Here is a 19420-nt window from a genome sequence, read left to right on the forward strand (position 1 = left end):
GGGTCTTAGATATTGGGATATTTTCTGTTTGGATAGTGTAATGTTTTAAAATTTCTAGTTGGGAATTTCTTTTATAAATAGGAAAAGTATTAGGTAATTCATAAATGGGTACATTATAAGAACATTTAGTATAGAATCCTTATGGTGGGACCTTAGTCCTGCTCATTTGACAGAAGATCAGAGAGGATAAATTGTTTATATACCGAGTATATCCCATTGCTATTATTTGTTTCATTTTATAAGGATTTATCAGGAATTTGCTATATTACTGGAAAATTCATCACTTTTTTCAGCCAAAAAGGGATGGACATGAAGAGTTAAAAAGTCTCCAAATGATTTAATTCATTTACTCAGTATTTACTGTGTGTCTAGTCTGGGTCAGGCATTAGGCTACGCCCAGGGACGTCATGAATGTATAATGCCCCTGGGTAAGCTTTCCTGTTTAGGATAACTTGCAGTGAGCCTAAGGCCTAATTATTGTTGTCTATACTTACGTTTAAAGTACTTGCATTCCGTGATTATTACAGATAATTTTGCTATCAATACAACTTTTGTCGACTTTAAAATAGCATGCTTTTTGATTAATGAACATTTGGCTTAGTATGTTTTCAAAATTGTGTTATTTACAGTAAAACAGATTTCTGTTGTCTTTTCTTCCCATTCAATGTAGCACTCAGAGTCTGTTCTAATCATTTGAAGATCCAAGGTTTGTCCTGGGGTGCACATAGTAAGCAATTGTTTAATTGATAGATTCATATATATATATATATCTCTTCAGTCTCTGTGAGATTGTAATCTTTCTTGATAGCCACTTATCAGAGTGCTGTATTCATGGCCTCTAATTATCCCTTTAAAACATATTCTTGTGTTGCCCATACTCAGCACTCCTTAGTGATTCTGTTTACAGGTGCTTACAGTGGATTAATTTCTACTAAGTCTGTAATTCATCCATTTACCATATTGAGTACCTACTATGTGCCAGTCACTAAATTCAGGCAATGTCCTGACTGTCAAGGAAGAGCAATAAAAACTGGTGTAGTCCCCATTGTATATAACTGTGCTATGCCACATGGTAAGGAAAAGAAGTATATTTAGATAGACTCGAGTTTGAATACTGGTAGTGCCCATGTTGTTCTCACTATGGACCCTTCACAGTCCTTAGCACTAGGGATTCAGTGGTAAAGAGAAGAGACCAGTTAATAGTTCTGGAGGCCAGGAAAGGGCTATAATGGGAAACAAGCCCAGAAATGTTTCTTGTTTTTGTGTAACTCATAGGATCCTGGAAAGAGAGACTTTAATCCAAAGTCACACATATACAATGTAAAATTGCAAATGATGTTATCAGAGCGTTGAATGTGGGACTTTATCTAGTTGAGATCAGCAAAGACTTACCTGGCAAAGTGCCACTGAGTGGAGATCTACAGAAGGACCAGAGTGTCTCTGGGAAGAGCACCGCCAGACAGAGGGAATGGTGTGTGCAAGGCCAGGTGATGTGAGTGGACAGAGTGAGGAGGAGGAATTGGCCCAAGGCCGGCAGGATGAGACGTGCGTGGAAATGGAAAGCACGCTTTGAGAAAGGCCAGGTTAAAAGAACATTGGGTAGGCAAGTAGGTAGCAGTGTGACTTTCAGTAAGGCACACATTTCTGTGTCTCTAATACCTATAACGCAGGGATGATGGATCTCCCTACAGAGCAGTTGCTATTATCAGTTGCAATTCTCACACGTAGTAGAGACTCAACATATGGTAGTTACGGATTATTTTGGGAACCTGTTGGGCACTGAACTATATTATATGAAAATATTGAGAATGTTTCCAAACTCTCGCAAGTTTGCTCTGTTCCCCATAATCACATCCTGCAATACTCTACTGTCCCTGCTCTGGACTGGAGGCGGTAGAGTGAGATTTAAGAGAGGCACACCTGTTGCATGTGAACAGAACTCTGACTGCTCCAAAGCCTTGGCTCTCATTCATCCCCTGAAAGATTCCACTACGTAGCTCTGTCTTCTTTTCCTTTCTTTCAGGTCGTTCTTCCTTTAATTGATCAGTATTTCAAAAACCATCGTTTATACTTCTTATCTGCAGCAAGCAGACCTCTCTGCTCTGGAGGACATGCTTCCAACAAAGAGAAAGAAATGGTGACTAGGTAAAGAGCTATAAAAATAAGCACTGTTGTATGACTTAAGTGTGTATGCATTGCAGAGAAGCTGCGGACCTTGAGGTGGGACCATACAGAGAGTATCCTCCCATTTTCCTGGTCCATGTCTTCATGGAAACAAACACTAGATGAAGACAGTTTCTACAAGTTAAGATATGTGTTCTAGATTTCAAGTTTCTTTATTGTTTGCTGTTAATTCTAATGCTGGATAGAAGGATGAAATATCACTCATTTCAGAATCTACACATAGAGGCTGGACATGCATCACCATGTTAGTATTTGTGATAAATGGTACTTTTGACATTCGTTTCTTTAACATTTCCACAAATCTGATGTTCTTGCCAGCCTTTATTGTTCAGGACAAAACCCCACATATACAAATTTTGTTAAAAAAATAATGATTGGCTGGGCGCGGTGGCTCACGCCTGTAATCTCAGCACTTTGAGAGGCCGAGGTGGGTGGATCACGAGGTCAGGAGTTCAAGACCACCCTGACCAACATGGTGAAACCCTGTCTCTACTAAAAATAGAAAAATTAGCCAGATGTGGTGGTGGGTACCTGTAATCCCAGCTACTTGGGAGGCAGAGGCAGGAGAATTGCTTGAACCCAGGAGGTGGAGGTTGCAGTGAGCAGAGACTGTGCCATTGCATTCCAGCCTGGGCAGCAGAGTGAGACTCGGTCTAGAAAAAAAAAAATGACCAGTGCTGGAAGAAAATGAAGTAAAGATACATACATAATTTCTAAAGGCTTCCCCTCCTAGCATTGCTTTCTCATTTCTGTTTAAAGTATTCTTTATGGACTTATTTGTGATTCTGCTAGGGATATCAGGTCCTTTTGCTCAAAATTCTGCTAGAATTTAAGATACACAAGATTCAGTTATGGAACAGGTTTACTTCTCTATTATTACATTGCCCAAAAGTCCATACCAAGTTTTTAGATTGTATTGGAACAAAATTTCTATAAAAGTGAATAAATGGTATAAAGTAGAACACTGGAGAAAATACAGGTTTTCCTTGGGCTTGACATTAATGCTATGCTGAATAGCAGTACGGTCTTCACCTGTTAGACAGAGTGAGATGAGAATGCATACAGCCTCCATGAGAGGGCGGAGAAGTAAGATTGCTGCACTGCGTAACATTGGGGAATGCAACTGGAATGGAATTTTCAGTTCCCCTCTTATTGTCTATTTTACCAAGTAGTAAGTGGCCAGTCATGTGATATGGAATTGCAACAGTATAAAACATGTCCTCAAACTTCTTCAAATGATCATTTTCCTATGAAGTTGATAAAATTGATTATAGTTAAAATAGCAGCAGGAATCCATCCCAGTGGCATACTTTGTTTCCACGAACTGCCGCCACAGGGAGAGAGGCAATGTAGTTACTTTCCAAGATGCAAATTTCCACCCCTTCCCACCTGGACATGGCCTTCCTTCCCACCTTCACTGGGAGGGAGAGCAGCTCCTCCCTCATAATTTCATAAGCCCATGCACCCATTACTCTGAGCCAGTATCCCCCTGTGGATTAAGAGTGCACGCAAGTAGTTAGAATATCCCAAGGCACCAAGTTACCCTTAAACATCATGAAATTGAGGACACGTTGAAGTCTCCTACTCCTCTCTGAATCTGTTAGCCTTTTTTTTTCTTTAAACAGAGTCTTTCTCTGTTGCGCAGGCTGGAGTGCAATGGTGCAGTCTCTGCTCACTGCACCCTCCGCCTCCCGGGTTCAAGTGATTCTCCTGCCTCAGACTCCCAAGTAGCTGGGATTACAGGTGCGCGCCATCATGCCTGGCTAATTTGTTTTGTATTTTTAGTAGAGGTGGGGTTTTACCATGTTGGCCAGTCTGGTCTTGAACTCCTGACCTTATGATCCTCCCACCTCAGCTTCCCAAAGTGCTGGGATTATAGGTGTGAGCCGCCTTGCCCGGCCTGTTAGACTTTTTTTAATAGGAACTTTGCTCTCAGGGGATGTTGTTAGTCTAGATATCACTCAGCTACATAAAGATAAAATAAAATCAGAGAAAATAGAGAAAAATTCCAATAAATTGATGCAAATTCTGCTATTTTCTTCCTCTCCTGTCTGTGTTTTATTATTTCCATTCAATTTCAGCCTTACCCTTAGAACTCTTCACTGAGCACAAACTATGCATATATCAAAACATCCAATTGTGTGCTGAATATATATGATTTTTATTTGTTAATTATACCTCTATAAAGCTGGAAAAATTTCGTGGAATTATACACCAAAAAAGAAAATTGGCCCGTTTTCCTTGACCAATTCTGTATCCCTTGTAGAATAAATCAGACGTACATTGCTGTTTTGTGCTGGCCTCAGCTGATGTCCCTTTGGGGCTGTAGACTACCTCTAGCCTACCCTCTCTCTAATGACACTGCACCAGAATGTTTTTAATTACAATTATGCACCACATAACAACATTTCAGTTAACTTTGGATGGCATATATGACAGTGGCCTGATAAGATTATAACACTATATTTTTACTGTTTTTTAAAGATATGTTTAGATACACAAATACCATTTTGTTACAATTGCCTACAGTATTCAGTACGGTAACATGCTGCACAGATTTGTAGCCTCGGAGCTATAGGCTATACCATTTAGGTCTGTGTAAGTACATTCTATCATGTACTTATATCATGTTCTTATGTGAATAACAATGAAATTGCCTAATGATGCATTTCTCAGACTGAATACCCATCATTAAGCAATGCATGACTGTATTTCATCTTCAGTTTTTCTTCTACCCATAGAAAAAGGGTTGGTAAATTTTACTTCTCCCATTAGTATTTAAAATAAGGAGCACATGCCATTTAAAATTCCAACACACAGAAAATCGGATGTATAATAAAAGTAACTTATGTTATTACAGTATTTTAGTGGCAAACATAAGTAGAATTTAACCTCAAAGAGAAAAGCAATCACAGATGAAAAAATGAATAAGGAAATGAAAAATTATGGCACATATCTGGACAAAATGGTGTGCAGTCATTAACATTAGGATGGATATGAGTAACACTTTAGGAAAATGATCATGATAAAATATAAAATATATGTTCAAATAGTATTAACCCAATTTTTAGAGACAACTTAATTTGTATGTATAGAAAAATATTGGTAGGGTATAAACTTAATAGGTAGAAAACTGGCCCTGCCACTATGAATAGGCATATCTTCATTCCCATGATAAACACGATGATAATGATTTTAAGTGTTTAACAGATGTGAGTAGCAATAGTTGTGTGGGTTGAAGTTAACTCTTCCACAATTAAAAACTGATGTTTTCATGAGATGCTTAGATACTTCCTGGCACAAGAAATTATTACATATTGAGCATTTGCTGTATCTAAGGTCAGTACTATCATGTCTGGAGTATACTTTGCAATAGCTAAATACATGAATGTGAGTATAGCCCTAATAAGAGAGAACCAGGCAATGCAATGGGTTCAAAGTAAAGTAAGACCAAGTTGGATGGATATAGAGGGGCTAGAGTTTTATGGAAATCAAGCCAGTCGAAGTTGATCTTGAACAATTTGTGGGTCAGAGATTAAGGAAGGAAAATATTTCCTAAATGTAGATAACAGCATAAATAAAATGTAGAAGCTGGTAATTTAAGGGAAAGATAGGTTATATAGATGGTAATGGATATTAACTGTCAGAATTAGGAGTTTCCTTTTTAAAATTGTATCACAATTTTTTTTAACCGAATTCATTAAGAAGCCATTGAAGCTTTTTGAGTGAAACAGTGATCACAGCTTCCCTCTGGGAAATACAGACTGGCAGTGAAAGTATGATTGATGAGAGCAGGAGAGCTGGGAGGCCATGGCAGGCACTCGGAGACCTAGACAGCAACCCGAGCTACAGCACTGGAAGTGCTGCCTCAAATAGGTGGTGCTGCCCACTGCTGTGTTTAGCAGATGTGTCTTTTCTTTTCTTCTTCTTTTTTTTTTTTTTGGAAATAGAGTCTTGCCCTGTTGCCCAGATTCAAGTGCAGTAGCACAATCTCAACTCATTGCAACCTTTGCCTCCCAGGTTCAAGCGATTCTCCTGCCTCAGCCTCCTGAGTAGCTGGGATTACAGGCACCCGCCACCATGCCCACCTATTTTTTTTTTTTTTTTTTTGTATTTTTAGTAGAGACGATGTTTCACCACGTTGGCCAGGCTCATCTTGAACTCCTGACCTCAGGTGATCCACCCACCTTGGCCTCCCAAAGTGCTGGGATTATAAGCATGAGCCACCACCTGGCTTGATTTCTGAATGCCAGATATGTACAGCATACTGCCTAAGGCCTGAAGATAAAGACACACACACAATAACACAATTCCTAACTTTAAGAAATTTAGAAGTACAGCTAAGCAGACACATACATATAGAGCTATCTCTACCAGCAGCTGTGATGAGTGTCAGTGGAGATATCTGCAGGGTGCTGGGAATATAGAAGACGTGTAAACAGGAGCTGGGTGTGGGCGACAGGGAAGAGAGAAAGTCAGCATGACTTGGTGATGAGTAATATGGAAAATAGAAAGGAGTCCACTTAGGGCTGAAATTTCAACTCTGGATAGTTGGAACGTTGTTGGTATCATTAACAGAAACAACATAGTTCAGAAAAAGAATTGTTTCTAAGAAGAGGTTAAATTTGGTCGGATATTTATTGGAGTAGAAGGTACCCGAAGGTCATTCAGCTGAAGAAATCTAGCAGATTGGAAATATTAGTATGTGGGATTAATAGATTAGAGCAAGAGATGACATATTTGGGGATTATCTGAACATATCTATAAAATGCTTGAAGCTCTGAAAGTAGATAAAACTGAAGGAGAATGGAGAACGAGGCAAAAGGTTGTGAATACCGATGTTTGAAGAATTATTACATTTACAGGGTTTTCAGAAGTAGGTCTTTGAAGAACATGAAGAATGATTAATTAGAAAGAAAGCAAAAATTTAAAAAATTACTGGAAAACAAAATGCAAGGAGGGCAAGAGTTTCAAGATTTAAGTAATAAACAATGCCAGATACTGTTGAGAGCTCTCCAAAAAAGAAAAGGTTGTTATCTTTGCTGATTAGGGGCATTGGTGAACTTCACAGGAGTGTTTCAGTATAAGGCAGTGAATAAATGCTGAAGAAGCTGATGCCTTATAAATTCTGGAGAATATTGGTAATAACGGGACAACGTTCTCCGAGAAAGGGACAACAGTATTATAGAAAATATTTTTTAGAGAAGGTATAGGCCAAAGCTTATAATAATTAATCCTTACAGTTTGTATGAATATATGCCCTAAGAGTAGATTGCATAGTAGAGGAAAAAGATATGATTTGCCTTCTTTGAGGACCTTGCGTTCTATATCTGTATTTCTCTCTGGTGGCACATGTGGTAAGGAATCAGCAGAGATTGTCAAGTCATTTTTCTTTGGCAGATTTTCAGGCATTACCTATACGTTGGTAAATGGGATATAGAGCAGTGTGCTATTATAGCAAATCCTAGACTTGGATTAATTGGGCAAAACCTAAACCTAGCATTATAAATTCTGCATCATCAAAAATATCTCAGAATGTTTCACTCTGGATACCAGAGAGCAATAGGTAAAATGCATGACTTAAAATAGATTGGAGTACGGGGATCTAAAGCGTGTCCAATTCTAAGCTGAATTATTCTCTTTAGACAAAGGCAGACCCTTGCTGAGTTAGCATGCGCTGCCATCAGCCATCTAGCTCAGTAGATAAGGGAATCTGGACAAAATTTCTCCTGTTTTATTGTCTTAAAATTATAGCACAAAGATAAATAATGCAGGTTAAGAGCCTCATGTATAATCTTATGTATAGTAGCCACTTGAATAGATCATTGTTTTAAAAACATTTTGTTCTGATAAGAAATTCCTCAAAGCCTCATATTCACTCAGACATTTATAGATGAACATTTTCTTGGAAAAGCTACAAAATACTCTACATAATGTTCATCAAATACGTGAATCCACATTGTTACGGAAGTGAGGGATGATGGCTAAAACTTAGTGTAAAAGAGGTCAACCTCACAAATGTCACATTCTCTGCCCTCTCTCTTCCCATCCTGCCGTGGGTCAGCCACTTTCATGTTATTCCATGGCTGGTCTGTATCCCTAGTCCTGGGGAGCTGTACATTTGAGCTCAGCTGATAATACAGAGCTTTGCAAGAGAACATGTTCAGTGAGGACTTAGCTGTTCTCATTGTTGGGAAAAATCAAGCTGAGTGTGGGTGGTACTATACAAAGGGATTTTCAAGGTTAGAGTGTTTTTGGTAAGCGCTGGCTGCCTGTGCTGTCTGAGAACTGAGAAGAGTGTGGGTAGATGTGAAAATAATGTCACTTGCATTGATAGAGATTTGCAAATGGCCCCTGGGAGCAGCTGGACAGGGACCTCTTGCAGCCTGGGTTGGGAACTGTAAAGAGGGGCTGGATGTCAGAACGCTGGTTTCTTAAACTCATTCTGAGCTGAGTTTTGAGGGATGGGTAGACAGGAGTATAACATGGAAGTGAGTGAAGGGTATCTCTCAAAATAGGAGTATAACATGGAAGTGAGTGAAGGGTATCTCTCAAAATAGGAACCTTTGAGGATCCCACCCAACTGAGGCATCTCCCCAGGTTCAAGGGTCTGATCTAAGAGTCAATGGATCCCAGCTTTGTCAGGCTGAATGTGGGCAGCCATTATTTGGAATGACTCTTTGCTAATTGCCATGAAGGACACAAAGACACAGAAACCTGCTCTGGAGCAGATAAGAAATATACTTAACTTATCATTGGCATTCAGAGTCTTTAAGTTACCACATCTGTAATGCTTTCCTCTGTGTGATTATCAGTTGCTTAAATTCTGTTCCTACTTTACTGTATGCAAATTCACTGGATGCTTACGTTCTGTAAGGAGTGTGATCAAGGTTGGGGAAGAAGGAGATTTCAAATAATAAAACATATTAAAACTTAAAGTAACATTGTATGCCCAAAGCATCATACTTCGGTTGTAAAATAATGTCCATATATATATATATATATTTAAATCTAGAGTTTCAGTGGCACATTTGGGGAGATTAAACCAAATTTTTTCCTTGTGGTTTTTCAGTAGTTATATTTTTGTGGGGTTCATATAGGTTGCTTTTGTATTAATTAGCTTTGCTTTCAATTTTTTTTTTTGGTTTCTTATAATATGTGCTTTTTTTAACCATGTTCGTTAAAGATATGCACTCAAAGACTCTTTCTTTAATACCTTTACTCCACATTCTGCTCAGAGAATTGATTCTTTCTGCGTGACATCATGTTGCTTTTTTCCGGCTCATGTATCAGCTGTTTTTTTTTTCTTTTTTCTTCTTCTTTTATTTATTTTTTTTAAATTTTCCCCTGTCTTTTCTACCTTCCCTTCCCCCTTCCCTTTTCTCTTTTGTTTTTCTTTTGTCTTCAGCCTATTCTGCAAACTTGGAGTTCTTGTCAGGCATAGGATTTCACTATTTGGTAAGGAGACCCTTGAAAAAATACAAGCATGGCCATCACTTGTTTTCTTTGCCATTTCTGCACTGTGTTGTGTGCTGCTATGTTGCATGGATGCATGTTTGCATGGCTGCATGCATGGTTGTTGCAGGCCAAGATAAGGTCCTCGACGTTGTTCATAAACAGCATCATGTATGGTGAAATTGAGGACTCTTATCTTTTTTACACTAGTCCAAAGCATATCTGAAAATAAAGACTACTATTAAAGAACAAATGAATGAAAATGGCAGGCTGCGCCATATTTTATCTCAGGGGTAAAAACAAAGCAAAACCAGGACCCTGGATTTGTGTTTGGTTACCTCTGATAGATTAAATAATGAGCTGTTATCAATCAAAATTTTAAACTGCACTTATTTTTTTTAATGCTCTTGACTACAGATTTGCATGTCTACTGCATTCCAAACATTGGAACATCATAGTCAAGACACTGACGCCAAGGAGCTTCGGAGCTTCACTTGGCAAGAGTGGCTTTTCTAGCACCACTCACTCCAGAGTCAATTTCTGTTTGTTTCTGAGAATTCACCTAGCTGAAGTCCATGTTCCAGAGCACCTGCTTCCGGACAGCCATGCAGGGTGGGCACTCACTTTCCGCAGACTTTCCCTGCCGTGGGGCTTTAGAATCTGTAGTGGCTGGTGGAATTTGTGTTTCACACTTCCCTGCATCTGATTTTATAAACTGCCAAAGAAAATGTGAGCCCTTTGCTCTCTAGGTTTTAAGACAGTGTTGGGGGTAATTTTAGTAATAAAACATTTAATGCATTGGTAGAGGTATTATAAGTTCAATTCTATTTACAGGAAAAGCTAAGGATTAAAAAAATTAAATCATTTCTACAAAGTCACAGTTAAACTGAGGAATGGACATATGTATATACACATATGCACAAATAAGCTCTTCACATATTTTCTGAGAAATAATAGTTTCTGGATATAGTAGGTTATTGCTATATTTGGTTTCTAGAATTATATCCAACATAAGCTAGAAACCATCATTCTCAGCAAACTGACACAAGAACAGAAAACCAAACACCGAATGTTCTCACTCACAGGTGGGAGTTGAACAATGAGAACACATGGACACAAGGAGGGGTGCGTTACATACCAGGCCCCATTGGGAGGTGGGGAGTAGGGGGAGGCATAGCATAGGAGAAATACCTAACGTAGATGATGGGTTGATGGGTGCAGCAAACCACCATGGCACATGTGTATCTGTGTGACAAACCTGCACATTCTGCACATATGCCCCAGAACTTAAAATATATACTTAAAAAGATGCTCTTAAATTTGGTAATGAAAACTTATATTTCATAAAAATTGCCTGAGTTTTTACATTAATATTTCAGTTATTTAAGATCAATAGGGCAGTTATCTTTAGAATAATTTCTAGTTCACTGACTTTTGTTTCACTTCTCTTCAACAGAGAAAAATTATCATGAGCTTGTTCAGGCAGGATTTTAACAGTGGATTCAAATATTCTCCATTTGTCTTCAGCAAGTACTATCTAATTATGCATATCTTTGATGAAGGGCCTGTTTCTCAGCTGCTGTTTTGCAGTCTTATAAATGAGCATAATACTTTCTATGGTGCTATTTCTAACTTCCTGCTTATTGTATATTCTTGTTTTCCTGTTATACCTCACTATAATATCCTTAAATATTTTTTGAGGTATTCCATGCATGAAGCACACAAATCTTAAGAACATCTTGGCTAGGTGTGGTGGCTCATGCCTGTATCCCAGCACTTTGGGATGTCATGGTGAAAGAACCACTTGAGGTTAGGAGTTCAAGACCAGCCAGGGCAACATAGCAAGACCTTGTCTCTTTGAAAGAAAAAAATAATTAATTAGCCAGGTGCAGTAGCACACATCTGTAATCTTAGCTACGCAGGAGGCTGAGATGAAGGATCATTTGAGCCCAGGAATTTGTGGCAGCCGTGAGCTATGATCATACCACTGTACTCTAACCTAGGAAACAGAGCAAAACCCTGTCTCTAATACAAGCAAATAAAAAGAACAACTTGATGAAAATTTATATACATATGCAACTATTTAATCATTGCTCAGGCCAAGGCATAGAACATTTCCAGTATGCCAGAGAATCCCTTGTGCCATTTTTCAAATTATACTCATCTCAACTGTAGGTAGACTTCCGTTCTATGGATTCGTTTTGGTGCTTCTTGATAATCCATTTTTCCGTTTGAATATATCATTTAAGTTTGGTTATTGAAGATAAATGTGTAATACAGCTTGTCATACTTGTTAGGGGAGAAAAATGATACCTTAGCATTAATTCCTTCCCTGTGTGATCCTAGTATTTCAATTAGACATTGTGGTTTCATGCCTTTGCCTTCTAATACTATTATCTTTCTTTTTAAGGGGAATATATTTGAGACTTTATATGTGTTTTGTTACATCTCAAAGTGTATTTTTGCACATTTTTATATTATTAAAGTGTATGTTATTGTTTCAAATTTGCTTTGATATTTGCCTGTAAAAATATAAACTTCAAGAAGCCTTTATTAATCAAACATATTCTAGTACAGACTTGCCAAATTATTAGAATCTTTAAGTCTTTTTTTGTTTATTTGTTTGATTTTGAGACGGAGTTTCTCTCTTGTTGCCCACCAAGCTGGAGTGCAGTGGCACGATCTTGCCCCACTGCAACCTCCACCCCCAGGTTCAAGTGATTCTCTTGCCTCAGCTTCCCAAGTAACTGGGATTACAGGCGCACACCACCATGCACGACTAATTTTTTTGTATTTTTAGTAGAAACAGGGTTTCACCAGTTTAGCCAGGCTGGTCTTGAACTCCTGACCTCAGGTGATCCACCCCCCTCAGCCTCCCAAAGTGCTGTGATTACAGGCATGAGCCTCTGCACCCAGCTGAATCTTTTAAGTCTTAAGCATTTAAGTTTCACATAATATAGGTATGGGGATAGAATTTAAACTTCACATATTATGGGCTTTAGATGCTAATATGACATCCCAGAGTGAACAGCCGGTTTGAAATCAGAAAACCTAGCTGTAAGTCCTATTTTTCTAACTCAACCAGCTGAATTATTTGGACAAGAGACTTAAATTCTCTGAACCTGCATTTTTTCATTGTTAAAATGGGCTAAAATACCTAATAAACCTAGAGATCTATTTTGTGTGAAATAATTTGTGTGAAAGTGCTATGTAAAGTGTAACCTTACAGTTTTCACATATAAGATGTTTCTAGTCTTATTAGAATTATTAGATTTTATTAATTTATCTAAAGCTTTTTATATTTTATTTATATAAATTACATACAAACTAAACTAGGAGACTTGGCCATTTAAAATACACACACAGGGCCAGGCACAGTGGCTCACACCTGGAATCCCAGCACTTTGGGAGGCCAAGGTGGGCAGATCGCTTGAGGTCAGGAGTTCAAGACCAGCCTGGGCAACATGGTGAGACCCTATCTCAAATAAGAATATAAAAAATTAGCCAAGCGTGATGGTACACACCTGTGGTCCCAGCTACTCAGGAGCCTGGGTGGGAGGATTGCTTGAGCCTGGGGGGCAGAAGTTGCAGTGAGCCAACATTGCACCATGCTCACATAAAAATACAAACAATACAGCCTTTATAATCCACCCATTTCCAGAATGAATCAGAAGTGTTATAACCCAACTATTTATTTTTTGATTTATCAGCTATGCCAATGCGGATTTTTCCAAATGGAGAAATCCAATAGCATATATTCAGTGTTTGTTTGTATATGGTCATATTAATCTATGTTTTTCACTCTACCTTTAATCATTTTCTTGATTCTGGCAGGAAATACATTGATTATCAAATCATATTTTCTGTACTATCTTGGTTTAAAGATTTTTTTCATGACCTAAACCGAAGAGTAAATTAAGGCAGAATTGAAAGTTGAGGGTAACAAGAAAATATGTGAGGTTTGTGATGATCAGCAAAGGTAAGGATGCAGAAAGATACTCATTAACTTGAAATATGTCAGAAACTGGAGACAAGGCAGGAGCATTAAAATAAATGAAGAGACAAAATGCTTTTTCTGGTGGCAGTAGTTGTGGTGAGCAGAGTCTGATGGGTAATGGAATATTTATTCTAGGTTGGCTGCCCCATTGTAATTATATCTCCAAACCTCACCTGTGCTTGAAATAGTTTTCTGACATATGAAGTGAGGATTCTCAAAACTTAGACTTTTATATTTTTTATCTGTTATCTACTTTAAAATATGTCTTCTCCATTGATGGACACTGTCCAAGAATTAAGATATAGTGTTTTTATGCCTCATCTATTCTTTTTGAGGCATTTAAACAATTTTATTTTGTGTTTAAAAAGTTAAGGGTTTTAAAAAGGAAGACAAGCCATATTACTCACAGAATTCTGATGAATCAATTAGAATACCTGATGGAATGAAAAAGAAAGAAAATAGCATCTTGTTTAAATATAGGCTTGCCTGTTTGAATTCTGAGATGCTTGTAGTGAGTATAAGTTGGCACACATGACGAATTTTGGAAATCCAGGTAGGATATGAATAGGATGTAGGCAGGTTGACAAGTGATATCTGTATTATTTCCCATTTTCAAGGACCCAATGTTGACTAAAGAAATAGTGCTTTTAGGCTGGGCACAGTGGCTCATGCCTGTTATCCCAGCACTTTGGGAGGTCGAGGAGGGCGGATCATGAGGTCAGGAGATCCAGACCATCCTGGGCAACATGGTGAAACCCCGTCTCTACTAAAAATACAAAAATTAGCTGGTTTGGTGGTGCATGCCTGTAATCCCAGCTACTCGGGAGGCTGAGGCAGGAGAATCTCTTGAACCAGAGCGTTGGAGGTGGCAGTGAGCCAAGATCGCACCATTGCACTCCAGCCTGGTGACAGAGTGAGACTCCATCTCAACAAAAAAAAAAAGAAAGAAAGAAAAGAAATAGTGCTTTTATTCCCAGAGTTTCCCCTGACTTTTGCTACAGAGAAATTCTGATTACGAATTTCAAGGCAGTTAAGAGGATACATAAACCCTTCTATTACACTGTTAGAATCTTTCAATTGTTTATAGAGGAAGCAGCATTTGATAACTAAGACTCCAACAGTAATAGTGATGGTGGCCCAGGTAGTGCATATCAGAGCTCCTTAAAGGCTTTCTTTTTACATGTGAAAAGAAATCTAATGCCTTAATGATACTCATTTTATGCATCCATTCAATAAACATGTCTGTCTGCTATGTGAAAGGCATTCACTCAAGATACGAGGCTAGGAAAATGAAGATTTATTTCTCTTTCCACTCCTGAACCCAGACCAATATGCAAACATCTTTTGCTTGTACTACTCCGGGAACATACCAACCATTCTCTCTGAATCCCCTCCTGCCTCTCTCAACTGTGTTCCACCAGGATCTTATCGAATCTTCTCAAAACACACTTCTCCTGTCACACTCCTGCATATTCAGTTTCTTCCCATGTCTTTGGGAAGATTTCTTAACCTAGCCGTGTTAGTGTTTCCACACTCCATTCCTCACGGGCCATTCCGTCTGCATGTCCCAGCATGGCCTCTCCTACTCACTACTCTTCTTCAGCTTCCTTGGCCTTCTCTCTGCCTCTTGAATACGTTAGATTCCTTTCTGACCAGGGTTTTTGCACGTGCTGTAATTATTGCCCAAGTAAAGGACCCCCATCCATAACGCTCATCTCCTCAGTCCTTCACACTCGTGACCAACTATCCATCCTTCAGACTTCAATCCAAGTACTACTGTCTCAGGAAAGGCTTCCCTATCTCACTGATAATACTCCCTCCTCTTTCTATTATAACAGTCTCTGGCCCCTTGTACTTTTCCTCCGTATCACTGAAGGTGTGCTTACCAGATTAACATCCCTCTCGCAACAACTCTCAGCTCTGTGCGGTCTTACTGTTGCATCCTCAGTGCCTAGCAGGAAGTCTGGCACACAGTAGATATTTTATGATTATATGATGAATGAATGAATGAGCCAACCAGGTCCAGCCTTCAAGAAGCCTGCAGTCTAATAGAGAAGGTCGATAAGTTAGTGGAGACTTACTCTGAGACAAGTGCTAAGAACTTAGAAATTTTTTTATATTCACGAATGACACAAGCTTTCCTTTGTTTATTTTGGTTAAGAGATTATTAAGAAAAATGTAGTATCTAATTATCCTACAATTTGTGAGAATCATGTTTTTTTTCCTTATTCCTTAAGAGGTCCATGAAAACACTTAGGCCACTTACATTGAAAAGAAAATAACACATAATTAATGACCCTTTAAATAATAAGATCATGAAACTCATCAACAATGATTTTTTTTTCAGTTCCAGGAGCTATTTGAAAAGGCTGGCACAAAATATTTATCACTTATAGGCCTTTCCTACCTTTCAGTTTTCTGGTGCCTTTTTAACATCCTGGTGAGACATTAAATGACCTGGACGCTCCTCGGAGTTACGGAGAATTTCTGAATTAATGACATAGGTACATCCAGGAACACCAGCAACAAAGCCAGCATTTCGTAATATGATGCACATAATATTCCAACACTTCTTCGGGGTTGACTTAGAACCCAAAATATAACATATTAATACAACTCCAATGTTAGTTACAGGAGTATTAAACAAGATAAATATTATAATATGTTTAAAATGAAACAGTACCTGTTGTTAAAATATTCAGTTTTTTTCCAGGTGAGTATGCCTAATTTATACCAGTGCATAAATCTTAATGTTATGTTTGGAAGAGTTTTAAAAGTAGATACTAAGTAAAGTACTACAGTGGATTCTATCAACTCTTATTTCTCCCTAATCAACGGATTAGTGGATTAAGTTTATGTGGATACTTCTAATATCTCTCCCTATAAAATGCAGACATATTTAAATGATGATTGCTGTCTCATCTCAGAAGTTATTATATTAGAAAATTAGTATGTTTTTATTATCTCTAGCAAGATTCAGATTGTGCTTGTGTTTGTTTGGTAGGACACATGTAATAAAAGGAAAAATACTTAAAGTACTCAGAATCACTGAGGATAGGAACATTGAGAATTCAGTGTACCATTAAGTTGAGAATTTAATGGTTCAGTCATGCACAATCTATCACTATTTTCTTATCCTTGTTATTCATAACTGGAGGATCGTTGAGATCTTTCTCTAATTTAAAAATTCTGTAGTACTGTGACAATATGCGTAGCAAAACAACTATTTCCTAGATTTAACTTACTATATTGTAAAAAAAAATCTCATTTTTATAGATAAATAAGTTCAGAAATATTGGAATTAGATGCCTATAGTGAAAGTAATAAAGTATACATAGTATTAGAGCAATACAGATAATTCTTTCAATTGAACATAGCACTATGTGAGAATTTCCTGGCATTGGGAAAAATGAATGGAATATGTCGTTATTCAAACTGTGTCCTCAGTTTGACTGAAACTTCTCACCAAATTAGGGAACCAATAATTTTACTCTTTTCAATATCACAGACTTTAGAAATAACAGTTATTAACACTCTTCAATTTCTCTCTATTCTCTCATCATTGTGAGAGAAATGTATATCTTCTGGCATAATGGTATTTCACATTATTAATAGAATTCTGCCAAGATTAATCATTTCTTAAGAAAAAAGAATACAATATTACAAATGTAGAGAAGAATGAAAAGTGGAATGGCTGCTATCACTGTTTCCAGGAGAGAGAAGTCAACATTCTGTGAATCTTCTGTGTATCAGATTATAAAATAGAACTAGTATATGATATGTCAAATTTGAGATAACATTGAGAATTCCTGAGTTATAGAAACTTTATTAAAAGACCACAGAACAAAATTTGGGATTAATATGCAAAAATTATTTATATTCGTATTACGTAATTTTATTTCTATTATTTAGAGAGTTGTATATAATGGTTGTTACGTTTTTTAAAACTCAATGTTGTCTCTATTGTTATTGGACTCAGGCATAAGTTGTTATTTTAATTATGTCCTTTTTATGTTTACACACACCTTGATGTACTGTTACAAATACACAATCTTAAGGATGAATAGGCAATCTGTAAGTGTTTCTCTAAGTGTTTAAAGGTGATGAGAGGTATATATCCGAGGACAAGAGAAGTAACTGGGTCATTGAAATACTGTGAGTTGAAAAGTATCAATTGTTTTTTTACACCACCCAGAGCAATGAAGCAATTACGTAAACTTAAGTACATAAAATCCAGTAGCCACCTTAAACTTTTATCATCTTATAAATACTCTACTGGCCCTTCCTGTTCTTGCTAATACCGTGATTGACATTTCTGATTATGGTGATCTGGATAGCTTTAAGAAGGGCAATATTTAAGCTGTTATTTTATTTAAAAGCCTTACTGCATGCTTTATCTCTTCGAGACTAATCATTACTTTAGGCTTCTTACCCGTGCTAATGGGACTGACACTTTTGCTTAACCTGCAAATTAAAATATTGAAGATTTGACTTTTTCTGCATCCATACAGTCCATTTCCCACCATTTTTTACATAGAGGTGTTTCTATTTAAAGTCGTGCTGCGTCTAAAAGGGGTCTACCGAAATGTAAAAATTTGTGGAGTTTATAGTTTATTCCTTTGTCAGTCACAGAAATTTCATATTCTCAGTACACAGTTTCAGTCAACCCGCAGAATGTGTCTGGCCGCTGGTGCCATTTCCTACACTTCTTACATCCCACGGTCAGTCCACAAATGTTTTAAGGGCCCGCTGTATGTCAGACACTATTCTAGTGGAGGGAAGAAAGCAAACAAAAATCCCAGCCTCTCAAGGGTAAATGAATAGAAGTTTAAATATCCCTGGCCACCCCTTATGGAAAAGGGCATGGGTAAACTCAGTACCAAGTACACACACTCATAATCTGTAGTAAGAGACAGCAGATTAGAAGGGAAAGGGACAGACAGAGAACTGAGTGTTTTAGGAAAAGTGAGGGACCAGCCTCTTGGGTTTGGGGCTGATTAATAGTTGCATAGGACTCATGCACGTTGCACTACATCTCTTCTTCCTCATGGGCCTTCTCTTTCATATTTTCTCTGCTGCATCTTTCTTATCTTCTCTGCCTCCAAAGACTGGAGGCCCTGGGCCTTTTTTCTTCTGTACTTATATTCATTCTGGCTAGTTTCATTTAGACCCATGATGTTTAAAATTAAATGTATGTTTACGATGCCCAAGGCTCAGATCTCTTCCCTGCACTGCAGACTTTTTTTTTAATCAATTGCCTATTCTGCATCTTTACCAGAATTATTAATAGGCTCATCACACTTAATATGTGCAAAGCAAGGGTCAGGACCCGCCCCCGCCCCCGCCCCCGCCATCCTTTCCTCCCACAGTCTGCTCCTTCCTGTGCTCTTCCCATACCATTAAATGGTGCCACCTTTCACCCAGTTACTCAAGCAAAAAACCTTAGTTATGCCTGACTCCTTCCTGCTCACCTCACATTCAATCCATAAGTAAATCCTTAAAATATATTCTCAAATTCTTCACCACTAATATCCTAATCTGAATTCACCATCACCAGTCAACTGATTCAGTGGCTGCAGTAGGTCCCTAATTATCTTCCACTCTTGCTCTTCCAGAATTTCACACTTTGGGAATTAGTTCTTTGAAGATATAAATCCTATCCCATCCTGATCAAAACCTAAGATTGTCTTCCTACTGCACTGAAAATCCAAGGGCTTGCTCTAACCGAACTCTAGAACCTGACCTCTCCCCACCTCTCCACCTCATACTCGACTTCTTTCCTCT

At 38.0% G+C, this 19420-nt stretch overlaps 1 protein-coding gene across 6 annotated transcripts in view; it reads left to right on the forward strand.

Annotated features, from left to right (window-relative positions):
- Positions 1-19420, forward strand: part of RYR2 (ryanodine receptor 2) — a 784705-nt gene that overhangs the window by 613359 nt on the left and 151926 nt on the right. For all 6 annotated transcript variants that reach the window (XM_064383634.1, XM_064383629.1, XM_064383631.1 and 3 more), the window contains 2 exons: positions 2024-2145; positions 9593-9642. In XM_064383634.1, the coding sequence (XP_064239704.1) occupies positions 2024-2145; positions 9593-9642 (172 nt within the window). The remainder of the gene's footprint in view (positions 1-2023; positions 2146-9592; positions 9643-19420) is intronic.

This window comes from Aotus nancymaae, unplaced genomic scaffold (assembly GCF_030222135.1).
Source record: "Aotus nancymaae isolate 86718 unplaced genomic scaffold, 86718_ANA_hifiasm-v0.15.2.pri h1tg000032l_0, whole genome shotgun sequence".
NCBI classification, from domain to species: Eukaryota; Metazoa; Chordata; class Mammalia; order Primates; family Aotidae; genus Aotus; species Aotus nancymaae.